Source organism: Eriocheir sinensis, chromosome 61 (assembly GCF_024679095.1).
Source record: "Eriocheir sinensis breed Jianghai 21 chromosome 61, ASM2467909v1, whole genome shotgun sequence".
Classification (NCBI taxonomy): domain Eukaryota; kingdom Metazoa; phylum Arthropoda; class Malacostraca; order Decapoda; family Varunidae; genus Eriocheir; species Eriocheir sinensis.
The window spans coordinates 11234332-11247349 of record NC_066569.1 but is presented as its reverse complement, the minus strand read 5'-3'; the positions used below and the strand labels follow the sequence as shown (position 1 = coordinate 11247349).

The 13018-nt window shown below is 45.0% G+C and overlaps 1 protein-coding gene and 1 long non-coding RNA gene across 2 annotated transcripts; one reads left to right on the top strand and one right to left on the bottom strand.

The window, feature by feature from the left end:
- The first annotated feature begins 243 nt into the window (after positions 1-243).
- LOC126986494 (uncharacterized) lies at positions 244-1628 on the top strand. Its single transcript, XR_007739785.1, has 2 exons — positions 244-1545; positions 1585-1628. It is a non-coding gene; the product is annotated as an uncharacterized LOC126986494 (long non-coding RNA).
- LOC126986493 (WW domain-binding protein 2-like) lies at positions 593-7507 on the bottom strand. Its single transcript, XM_050842717.1, has 7 exons — positions 7343-7507; positions 5490-5664; positions 4162-4321; positions 3849-4013; positions 3337-3429; positions 2839-2921; positions 593-2593 (listed from the first exon to the last, which is right to left on the bottom strand). Exons 1-7 carry the CDS (start codon positions 7396-7398, stop codon positions 2546-2548), a joined length of 780 nt encoding a protein of 259 aa, XP_050698674.1. The 5' UTR covers positions 7399-7507; the 3' UTR covers positions 593-2545.
- Positions 7508-13018: the final 5511 nt, after the last annotated feature.

Sequence of the window (13018 nt, the reverse complement as noted above, 5' to 3'; positions counted from 1 at the left end):
TAAATGAGAAGTCTTTAGCGAGGCACACCTGTGATTTACCTCCCATATGACACCTGTGGATACCTATGTTTAAATCTCTCTCTTACCCATTGTCTACTTTATCTAACGTTCTCTGTATCTATCTTTTTTTCTGTATTTTTATCTATGTCAAACTCTCCCTCATTTTCTCTTCTTATCCTTTCTTTCTCTTGTCCGTTCTCTCTCTCTCTCTCTCTCTCTCTCTGTCCGCCTCTTAAGGAAATTGAAAGACTTATTTGATGACTCAGATTATATTAATATACTCCATTTGTGTGTATGTGCGTGTGTGTGTGTGTGTGTGTTGGTGAGGCAAAGAAACATTAATAAAACTAAGCACTTTCATGTATATTAAATTTTGAGAGGAAATGAAGAGATGGATAGGAAGCTCTCTCTCTCCTTCTTCTTTCCTCCTTCTCCTCTCTCTCATTCTTTCCTTCTTTTCTCTCTCTCTCTATTTCGTCTTCCTCCTCTTTCTCAATTTCTCTATTTTTCTCCTCCATTCCTTTCCTTTCCTTCCTCTCTTCCTTTTTTCTTTCACTCCCTTCTCTTACTCTATTTCTCCTTCTATGATATCTTCCTTTCTTTATCTCTCTCTCTGGTCTGAATATGTAAATCTTTATCTCTCTCTCTGGTCTGAATATGTAAATCTTTATCTCTCTCTCTGGTCTGAATATGTAAATCTTTATCTCTCTCTCTGGTCTGAATATGTAAATCTTTATCTCTCTCTCTGGTCTGAATATGTAAATCTTTCTCTCTCCTCTCTGGTCTGAATATGTAAATCTTTCTCTCTCTCTCTCTCTCTCTCTCTCTCTCTCTCTAGTCTGAATATGTAAATCTCTCTCTCTCTGGTCTGAATATGTAAATCTTTATCTCTCTCTCTGGTCTGAATATGTAAATCTTTATCTCTCTCTCTGGTCTGAATATGTAAATCTTTCTCTCTCCTCTCTGGTCTGAATATGTAAATCTCTCTCTCTCTCTCTCTCTCTCTCTCTCTCTCTCTCTCTCTCTCTCTCTAGATGCAACACATGAAATACCTTAGTTTTGCATATGCTTCAGTGCTTCCTAAACAGTCACCAACAAGTCAAGTACATGTGTCTATATATATATATATTTCTTACATATTCAACAACATACATATAAAGGCTTACTAAGATATAACAAACACTACCACTGATGTGAGAAAATAAATGAAAAATCACAGAGCTTGGAATTAAAACTACGAGGCTTAGGACTTAGGTGGAAGATAATGTTAAATGATTACAACACAAGAGTACATAATAATCATAAACATAACCCAATACAGTTCCCACACTACATCAGAACTGCCATTGACTACAACACAGGAGTACATAATTATAAATGTGTGTATGTGTGTGTGTGTGTGTGTGTGTTTACCTAGTTGCAGTATACAGGGACTTAGCTATACTCAGTTGGTCCTGTCTTCAAATTTATATATAATTCCAGTTGTGTGTGTGTGTGTGTGTGTGTGTCCTGTCTTCAAATCTATATATAATACCAGTTGTGTGTGTGTGTGTGTCCTGTCTTCAAATCTATATATAATACCAGTTGTGTGTGTGTGTGTGTGTGTGTGTGTGTGTGTGTTTTCACAATACTACCGTGAACATAAATCCCTGTGTCTTTTAATTCACCTAAACTTTCTTTCCATATCCTCAAAGTATTTACACATAACCCACAAAATAATCCACAGGACCGGGATCACAGTAACAAACAACAGATCAAGACTTATAGCCTCTTCCATTTAGCATAACACGTTTCTGGGTCATGATCTGTAGAGTCCCTTGATAGATAGAGTCCCGACAGCCTAAGATTTGGACGCCATTATTGGCCCTGTCTTCACCGTGAGACCGTGTGCTAGTGTTTGAAAAGCGCGGCGAAAACACAGGGCCAATAATGGCGTCCAAATCTTAGGTTGTCGGGACTCTATGAGGGACTCTACAGATCATGACCCAGAAACGGGTTACACTAAATGGAAGAGGCTATTAGTTAGGAGGCAAATCACTTGTAACATAGACTTCAACAAAATGGGAGTGATAATAATAGCCTTTAAGGAATAAGTACAACCTTAACAAGCACGAGTGTAGACCACCACCACCACCACCACAACCACCACCATTATGTATCTCCATATCCCTTTATTTCTAGTTTCTCTTTCTACACCAATTCTTTTCATATTATGCTTCCTCTTATTATCTGAAAGTTGTATGATTCTCCTCTATTGTATTCTGTCTATTATCACATTTACTAATTTCTACCGTCTTTTCATATCTGTTCTTGTTGTATTCTTCCACACGCAGCAGCTGGAGGTGAGTGGTGGTGGTGGAGGAGCCATGTGGTGATGCAACTTGGTGGTGAAGGAGGATAGGAAGGGTGGCTATCCATGGTGGCCGAGATGTGGCAGCTGGGTGGAGGGTGAGGAGGAGGAGGAGAAGGAAAAGGATGAGGATGAGCAGGCTATGTAGGGAGGGCCGGACACCTCAACTTGTAATGTGGAGGAGGAGGAGGAGTTTTACTGGGACTTCTTCATAGCAGCATCATATGAGGGAGGAACCTCAGCCTGTCGAGAGAAAAAATACATAATAATAATAATAATAAGCTGGAGAAGAAAAAGAAGAAATATTCCTGGGTTCAATACATCACCGTCAACAAACATATAAACAAACAAAATAATAAGAAAATATCAATCTAATATATATACTTTTCTTTTACTTCAAACAAAATTTACCGCACGTACATTTTACATTTTCTTATTTACTTTTTAAGAATGATAGGCCTAGGGAAAAACCTTGAGATGGGACTTACATATGCTGGGGGCGGCACGTAGGCATACTGGGGGTTGCTGGGGTCGTAGTAGGCACTCTGAGCTGCTTCCTGGGCCTTGGCATCTGAAACAAGAACAAATTATGGCACTGTGTATCTCACCAAGGCTCAGGAAAGTAAAGAAAAGTGAATCATGTAAGGAAAGGACACTGGAGATTCAAGTACAGAAAAGGGTACAATAGATTAACAGAAAAAGGAGGAGGAAGAGGAGGATACTTGACTTAACCCGGTAGCAGCGACGAGCCAAATTTTTGGCTTTACCGTGTAGCAGCGACGGGCCAGATTTTTGTCATGATATAAGCCCCCCAAAAATAGATGATGCAGAAACTGATCACAAATGCATTGATATATATTATGAAATGGTTTGTGAGTGGTGGTGAGGTAGGAGTGAAGTGGTGTGAGGATGTGCATTAATGTGGTGGTGAGGTAGGAGTGAAGTGGTGTGAGGATGTGCATTAATGTGGTGGTTGCATAGCTCACCTGCAGCAGACATCCCGCTAGCGCCAACAGCCCCGTTCTGAAAGCCCAGTCCGGGGTAGGGCGGGGGAGCCTCGGACATGTACACGCCGTCCGCTGGTGGAGGAAAAAGATCGAAAGAATTGTTTAGCATTTTCCTAATCATTGAAAGAGATAGGGAGCGTAGGGGAGACTTTTTCCCTATCATTTTCCTAACCATTTAAGAACAAAGGGAGTATAGGAGAGGTCATTATAACACTCCGGGCCCCAACTGTTGTCATCTGTTTACTACTACTACTACTGTTACTACTACATCCTCTTAAGTAACTACTCCTATATGCTCTTCTCAAGTAACTCCTTTCTACTACTACTACTACTACACACACACAAATAAATAAATAACAAAAATAAAAATAAGTAAACATCACTCTCACCTGGATAAATAAAAACATAAGAAATACAGGACAGGATAAATATAAGGAAATAAAAATCAGGATAAATATAGATAAATAAGAAAATAAATCCCTGCTTCCCACCTGGGGGTCTGTCGGGGAAGGTGGCCACAGGGGGCACCCAGCCATAGTAGCCGCCTGCTGGGGGTGCGTAGGCCGGGGGTGGTGCCTGGGTCCAGCCAGCCGTGGGGGGGGTGTAGGGGGGTGGGGCATCGGAGGGGTACCCGGCCTGCTGCATGTTCCTGGTGGCTGGGGGAAGAATATTGACCTAATTAAATACATACATATCATAATTAAATACTCCATTTACACCTTCATCTAAAACTCATACCTACTTCTTCTATAATTTATTACTTTATTATATATTTATTATCATGTGCCTTTCCTCTATCCTTACCCATGGAGGCCACCTTGAGCATGGCCTGGCCGAACTCGATGGCCCCGCCGTGCTTGAAGGTCAGCTTGAACTTGGACTGGCCGCTCCACCCCCCGTTGGGCTGGGCCTGGATGGTGCCCTTAATGTAGTTGGCGCCAAACACAGGCTGCTCCAACTCAACCTGGGGAACAAACGGACTGGGTTACTGTTGTGTTTTGGGGGAGGTAGAAGGATGTGTGTGTGTGTGTGTGTGTGTGTGTGTGTGTGTGTGTGTAATTCACCACGGCCTGATCACGAACTGGACTCCTCATTGCCAGCAAGTACCCTCCAGATGTGGTGGAAGGGTTACCTGACTGCCTGCCTACCTGGGGAACAAACGAACCGGGTTACTGATGTGTGTGTGGTGGGGGGAGGCAGAAGGATGTGTGTGTGTGTGTGTGTGTGTGTGTGTAATTTACCATGGTTTGATCACGAACTGGACTCATCATACCCTCCTGATGTGGTGGAAGGGTAGCAGGAGGGAGGTAGAAGGATGTGTGTGTGTGTGTGTGTGTGTGTGTGTGTGTGTGTGTGTGTGTGTGTAATTCACCATGGCCTGATCATGAACTGGGCTCATCATCGCCAGCAAGTACCCTCCTGATGTGATGGAAGAATTGCCTGATTGCCTGCCTGCCTCTGTCTCTCCCTCTATGTCTGTCTGTGTGTTCCAAATTGATAAGTCTCATTAAAACAACACAGCTGAGGTTAAAACACATGTCTGGTGCACACTGACTGCCAAACACTGGACCACAGAATAGGCCTACAAAGGGAGGCTGCTCTGACATCTATAATAGGTAGATAGTAGATAGGTGGATAATTGAAAGGAGAGAAAATTACTATATAGGGGGCTAAATAAAGATAAGTAGATCAAAAGATAGAAAAAGATACAAAAAAAAACAGAGAGAGAGAGAGCGCCTCACCCTTTTCTGAGCTTACCTCCGACTATGGGCACAAAAGTATGCATGAAAGAAAGTAAAGAGAGAGTATGAGTGTGTGTGTGTGTGTGTGAGTGTGTCAATATATCATATCTATACTAGTACTCAAAAATGTGTGATCTCAGTAATAAAAATAATGATAATAATAGCAATAGGAATAGCAACTCCCTCTCACACTATTCCTCCTTTCTCTCCTCCACTTTTCTTCTCTCTCTCTCTCTTTCTCTCTCCTGCCAAACCATTCCTTCTTTCCTTCTGTAACTCTTCCCTTTTATCTCCCTTCCCTCCTCCTCCCCTTCCCTTCTCTTCCCTCTCTCTCCTCTGCCAAGCCCTACCCTTCCCTCCCGTCTCCTCCTCCTCCTTTCCCTGCATCACCTGTTTCAGCGAGAAGAAGGGGGCAGCGAAGGACTGGAGTTTATCTTTGTGGTCCTTGTTGTTGAAGATGATGCGGTGTGAGGTGAGGTAGAGGCGGCCGGTCTTGCTGCCCCTCATCTCAGGCGGCAGCGACCCCCCGAACTCCATCGTCACATGGTCGCAGAACAGGATGATGCTGGGGAGAAAGAAGGGTGGTGGTAGTAGTAGTAGTAGTAGTCCCTGACGTATAATGATTGCCGAAACACATCAGGAATTAGCGATTTTAACGGTAACTATAAATAAATCTAGTTACTGGACCCCAAAGACAGTTCCTGTCGCATATTGATTGCCAAAACACATCAGGAATTAGCGATTTTAAGGGTAACTATAAATAAGTCTTGCTACTGGGTCCCGGAGACAGTTCTAGGCTTAGAAATCAGAAAATATAATAGGCTGTGTATGGCGATCTAGCACCTTCATTTTCATTTTATTCTTTTTCTCGTATTTGATTCTTTTTCAACATTTTACTTTCTCTTCTTTTTCTCTCTTTATTTTTCTAACATGTTATTTTTCTCTTCCCAATACACTATAAATATGTCACAAGGGCAGTGTGTGTGTGTGTGTGTGTGTGTGTGTGTGTGTGCAAAGCCTTTCTGTGTCATGCCTATTGATCCACCAGCTCCAAGAAATGTTTTAAACCCACCAGCTGAGCCACTAAGAGGTGCCATGGATGATCCACACACAACACGCTATTGTCATGAATCAGACGAGTCATGCATCTGCTAAGAGGTATCAAGTTATATTCAGAAGGTTTCCAAAAAGGAAAAGATTGAAGCTTGGATAACAAAATCATTTACTTTAAACCTCTTTTTTTCCCTCTTTTACTCATCTTCTGCCGATGAAACCCTTTCCTGGTCTGCGTCAATTTCCCTGTTTGGTGACACGCTGTGGAGATATAGCAGACTGGATTTCCTGGCAATACAATCTTTAGTCTTAACATTTCTATGCCACTGACCTGCGTAGTGGACCACCCCCACCACCACCCTGTCCCATTCCACACTGCATATTTCCACCAGCCCACACTGCATGCTCAATAAATTTAACCTGACCTAATTAGGGGGGCTTTTCAACCCACAACACCCTAACAGAGGGGCTTCACCCCCTCAACCCCCCTTCTATTTTCCAGAAGTCAAATGTTACTGCACTGCATTCAGGGACCAAAAAATAATTCATATTGTAAGTATTAACTTGGCAATAGGAGGTGGCTGCCCTCTACTCAGTATCAGCCTTTTCTAGCAGTGGGTTGTTTTCCCTTGTATTGCTTCCTTTATCTTTATCTTTTGATGACTTAGTGTTCATATTTTTCCTCCTACAAGCTTCTGACAGGTCAAAGACACGCAACAGGCCCAGAAATCACTATGACGCAACACTCCCCTTCCCTAGGCCTACAGGAATGAGTATAAGAATGAATTTCAGGTATTTCAAGGCGTTACAGCCCATGGTATCCCGCCCACAGGTCAGAGATAAGTAGCAGGTCCAGAAATTACCATGACGCAACACTCCCTTCCCTATAGGCCTACAGGATGAATTTAAGTGATTTCAGGGCGTTATAGTTAATGATATCCTTCCCACACGCTCCCAAGAGGTCAATTAAGCCTTCAGAGAGTAATTACCAGCTCAGGGCGGCGCTAAACGTAATATTCCGCGGCGTAGATAAGGTGACATTACTTCCCCTTCCCTGTCAACAGCAGCCATGGCGGTGAACTCACTCCCTTTTTGACGTATCCAGGCTTTGATTTTCCTCCACTATAGGCCTAAAAGCTTCATTAGAGATCTAGTTAATAGTTTAAGGTCAGGAGAGGGTTAATACGTACCATTCCCCTGCGTAAATGAGGACTCCCTTCCCTGCGTGGGCTGTGTTCACGGACATGATGGCGTGTGACTGACTCAGCGAGGGTGCCAGGGGTACGGTAACGCGCCCCCAAGTACGATAATCGAATCAGCTGGGATGACTGGATGACTGGTTGGGTGATTGACTGACCGGCTGGCTGACTTACTGGGTGATTGAATAGTTGACTGGGTGACTATCTGACTGATTAGCTGACTGAATAAATAATTAATGTGCATGGTTAACTGACTGCATGACTGATTGGCTGACTGAATAAATAATGACTGACTGCATGGTTGACTGCTGGCTGATTGAATGGTTGACTGGGTGACTAACTGACTGTCTGACTGAATAGATAATGACTGACTGCATGACTGACTGCTGGCTGATTGAATGGTTGACTGGGTGACTAACTGACTGTCTGACTGAATGGATAATGACTGACTGCATGGTTGACTGCTGGCTGATTGAATGGTTGACTGGGTGACTAACTGACTGTCTGACTGAATAGATAATGACTGACTGATTGACTGATTCGCTGATTGAATAAATAATGACTGCATGACTGCCTGACTGACTGACTGCCTGATTGACTGACTGACTGCCTGATTCGCTGATTGAATAAATAATGACTGACTGCCTGACTGACTGGCTGCCTGATTGACTGACTGACTGCCTGATTCGCTGATTGAATAAATAATGACTGACTGCATGGTTGACTGACTGGCTTACTGATTGGCTGCTGACTGGGTGACTAACTGACTGTCTGACTGAATGGATAATGACTGACTGCATGGCTGACTGCTGGCTGATTGAATGGTTGACTGGGTGACTAACTGACTGTCTGACTGAATAGATAATGACTGACTGCTGGCTGATTGAATGGTTGACTGGGTGACTAACTGACTGTCTGACTGAATAGATAATGACTGACTGCTGGCTGATTGAATGGTTGACTGGGTGACTAACTGACTGTCTGACTGAATAGATAATGACTGACTGCTGGCTGATTGAATGGTTGACTGGGTGACTAACTGACTGTCTGACTGAATAGATAATGACTGACTGCATGGTTGACTGACTGCCTGACTGATTGGCTGCTGATTGACTAGTTCATGACTGACTGACTTACTGACTGACCGATTCGCTGATTGAATAAATAATGACTGACTGCATGGTTGACTGACTGCCTGACTGACTGGCTGCTGATTGACTAGTTCATGACTGATTGACTGACTGACTGACTGATTCGCTGATTGAATAAATAATGACTGACTGCCTGACTGCTGATTGACTAGTTCATGACTGATTGACTGACTGACTGACCGATTCGCTGATTGAATAAATAATGACTGACTGCCTGACTGATTGGCTGCTGATTGACTAGTTCATGACTGATTGACTGACTGACTGACTGATTCGCTGATTGAATAAATAATGACTGACTGCATGGCTGACTGACTGCCTGACTGATTGGCTGACAGTAAATAATGACTGACTGCATGGTTGGTTGACTGATTGCTGGCTGATTGACTTAATTATAGTTGACTGATTGGCTATAATTCGCTTCCCTCGCCACCCTCTCCCCCACCTCATGAACCTTTAATTAATTCCTTCTAGTCCCCCAGAAATGTCAAAATCACAGTCCTGTTTCCATCTATCACGTCCAGGGGCGTCGTGTTTCCCGCCCCGCTCGGAAGTTACCCAATTCTTGCCTACATTTTTTTTTTACAGTAGAGGAAACAGTTCAAGGGCAAAAAAAAAAAAAGGAAACAATAATGAAAAAAAGCCCGCTACTCACGTATTGCTCCTACAAGAGAGTCAAGATCGAGGAGTGGCCGAAAGATATACTTGATGAATTACCTCCAAAAATTTAAAAATGAAAGAAATATATGCATTCCAATGACTTTTTTAGTATTTCCTAGTTTATTTATGTTAAAAGTCAGTTTCGGGAGGAGAGGTGTCCTGATATACCCTCCTCTTGAAAGAGTAATATAGGCCTACCATGTTTGTTGAATCTGAATTTATCCACCCTAAGCCCATAACTAAAACCTTATTAATATCACTTATTAATAAAAAAATATTTACTTTAATTAACGCAATCATTGCAATCATACAGGAACGCGCGCTCTTCACCGGCAGTAGCAAGAACGCGCGCGCTCCCCGCCTGCAGTAGCTTCTCCGAGGTCACGGAGTGCCAATTGGTGCCACCCATGCAGCGGGGTGCTCCCAGTGTTCTGTGTGCGTGTGTGTGTGTGTGTACCCTCCCTTATAACCATCCGTCCTGCCCGGGGTGACGGCAGCTAGCGGTGGTGGTGACAGACTGACAGTAGTTGGGGTGAGGGGAGTGGTGGTGATGACGGGATGGTGATGCTGTCCTTCCCATACGCCGGTGGAGTTGACAGGCGTGGTGATGACAGTCCAGCCGTGGAAGTGATAACATGTCAGGCGGTGCATGGTGGAGGTGCATGCCGTCAGTGGTGGCCTGGGCTGACGTCTTGGTGATGTCAGCAGGTGGGCGGCGCCGCGAGCCAAGCCCCGCCCTCTTCACCGCCCGTCCGCCCTTTTACGGGAGAGGTGAGTCGCGCCCCCTCGCCGCAGCCTCACAGCAAACACACTCTCCCCCTCGACAAGTGCCCGATATCCTGCGTGCGTGAGTGCGTGCGGGAGTGCGTGCATAGGCCTAGCACTGAGAGGGATGCTGCATGGCCCGGACCGCCTCATCTCGCTCCCTAACACCAGTGCCAAGGCCCCTTCTGCACCTCCCCCGCGCTGGCCCTAGAGTGTCCGTGTGTGCCTCGCTCCGCCGACCGTGTGTGTGTGTGCTGTCCTGCTGTGTTGCCCTCATGTGTCTCGCGCGGGGAGGCACAGCGGGTCAGGATGTGCTCGGGGCAGGGCTGAGGGTCGTGTGCTAACGGGGGAAAGGTCACAATCGCTGCCGTCCATGAGAAGGGGAGATACGGCCGCCTATACAAGAGGCACCAGCGGCCCCAGCCACCGTCACCGCCACCTCCGCCACTCCGCCGCCGCCGCCACCCGCGAGACATGTCCTGGGTGAGTACTAACAGCAGACGAAACGCTCCCTCCCTCTCTCTCGCTCTCCCTTCTCCCTTATCTCCCTCTCTCCCTTTATCTACACTCTCCCCCATTCTTATCCCTTGCCCCCTCCTCTTCTTCCTCCTCCTCTTCCCTCCAGTTTGCAGACGAATTTCTCTCACTCTCTCCCTCTCTCTCCCTTTATCTCTCTCAGCCTCTCTCTCTTCCTGTGTCAGTGCAGTATTCTCCCTTCCTCCTCCTCCTCCTTCTCCCTCCTCCTCCTCCAGTTTTGGATAAGCAGACGAATTTCTCTCTCTCTCTCTCTCTCTCTCTCTCTCTCTCTCTCTCTCTGTCCCTACCCCCCTCTCCCTCCCTTCCCTCTCCAGTACGCTATCTCCGTCTTCCGCCTGTACCTCCCTCCTCCTCCTCCCTCCCTCTCTCCTTCCTTTCCTTCCTTCCTTCCTCATCCTCTTTTTTTTCCCTTCCTTCCTCTCTCTCTCTCTCTCTCTCTCTCTCTCTCTCTCTCTCTCTCTCTCTCTCTCTCTGTTTTCCTTCCCTCTTCCTCCTCCTCCTCTTCCTCCTCCGTACTCCTGGCAGGTGTCACTTGGCTCCTATCCTGCCCGGAGGAGGAGGAGGAGGAGGGAGGTCTTAGCAGCCAGAATCAGCTGATCGCTAACAACACCACCCTTTCTCTCTCTCTCTCTCACACACACACACACACACGCACACACTTCTATAATAGTTGTTAATACTATTTTTGCTTTCTTCTTCCTCTTTTTTTATCTGTATCGCTTTATATCACTTCGTAGGTCATTTTAGGTGAAGGAAAGAAGGAAATTAAAAAAAGAAAAGAAGAAAGAGGTAATTCCCAGGGCGGTGTAAACAAAATGTGAGTGATCGGGTTCGTGTCATATTTTGGTGCTGTTCCCGAAGGACAAGGCTTAAGGTAGCATTGTCTTGATCTGCACAGGAAGGGTGAGTCGTGTATTTTCCAGCCATGGTTTGTACAGAGCTTGAGTTTAAATGGTGAAAGACGCTGAAATAGAGAGGTACGTCTGTCTCGGTTTGGTACTTGACAGCCTGACAGAGATTTACATAGATAGATTTACATAGAAAATCAGACCACAAAACCTAAGTGATTTTACATTAATCAGAAGAGGAGAAGAGAGAGAGAGAGAGAGAGAGAGAGAGAGAGAGAGAGAGAGAGAGAGAGAGAGAGAGAGAGAGAGAGAGAAAAAATAGAGAGAGAGAGAGAGAGAGAGAGAGAGAGAGAGAGAGAGAGAGAGAGAGAGAGAGAGAGAGAGATAACATGAAAACAATGTACCATAGACAGTTACATAGGCTGCCAGTGTGTTTCCCTTACTATAAACTAATTAGGTGAAATTAACATGTCTCACTCATTCACAATCAATCACATTCATTCAGTCAATCAGGCATTCACTATCACTATTAGCCATCATTAGCAGTAGTTGTAGTAGCACTGTGTAGGGAGCCAGGCTGTTCTGCATTGCTCGTACTGTTTCTCTGTGTGGTTAGTGAGTGGTGTCAGCTTGTAAGGCACTAATGTATATAATTATAATGTCATGTAGATACTATATGTAAGGAATGTACATGTTGAAACACAAGCTCTGTATGGCGGCACCGGATGTTGAACCCCTTGACTGCGGATTTCCTATAAGAAGACCTCACCAAGCTACAGGAGTGGAGCAAAAAAGTGGCTGCTACAATTCAATGAAGAAAAATGTGAAGTCCTGCACCTTGGGAGGGGAAATCCAGCACACCAATACCACATGGGAAACACTCCACTATCCACCACAGAGGCAGAGAAAGATCTGGGAATATATGTTACCACGCTACCAGTGAACGCCAAATCTGTGGCAATCGCAGCGGACAGGTTAAGATGTAGTGCCTTACAAGCTTGAAGGTCCAGGAGGTGGGCTAGAAGGAGGATTGCATTTGCTGTGGACCCAGGTGAAGCCTCTACAGTTTGTCCCAGTTTGGTATCATTTTATAAGTGCGCCTGTGTCACGGCGAGACACCTATGTGCTTTATGGAGTTTTTGTGGTGATGCTTTTCCGTCGCAAATTAAATATTTGGTGGTGTCGAGGGGGATGCAGCCTGCTATTTGGTTAGAAAAAAGCCATCGGGGGATCGAGGGGGTTGCAGCCCTTCAGTCAGGTTAGGTTAGTTTTAGTTTAACCAGTAAGGGACGACTGACCCGCAGGTGGAAATATGGTTGGGTTTCATTAAATGCCGAGTGTTCTTTGATTTCCCTTAAGAAAACTAATGATTTGCGACAGAAACGGTCAGCAGATTATTTCAAAACACTCCAAAAACTACCGCACTTAAAATTTTACCCCAGTTTTTTGTTTTGACTCTCTCATAAAGAAGACCTGTTTGCACACACACCCAGGTACTGCCCTGTCATAAGTTACACACAGCCTTCTGCTCACCTCACCAGACGCCTGCTAGAGTCAGCTCACTGCTGGCCACGCAATACTCAGCTTCTTATTATCACTGATTTTTCTTTGTCTTCTCCTCTGTTACTGTTCCAGCATTGCCATGTCATTTGTGACTGTCCTGGTGCTCATGAGAGGTGTTCATCATCGCGTCTAAATCGCTTGTT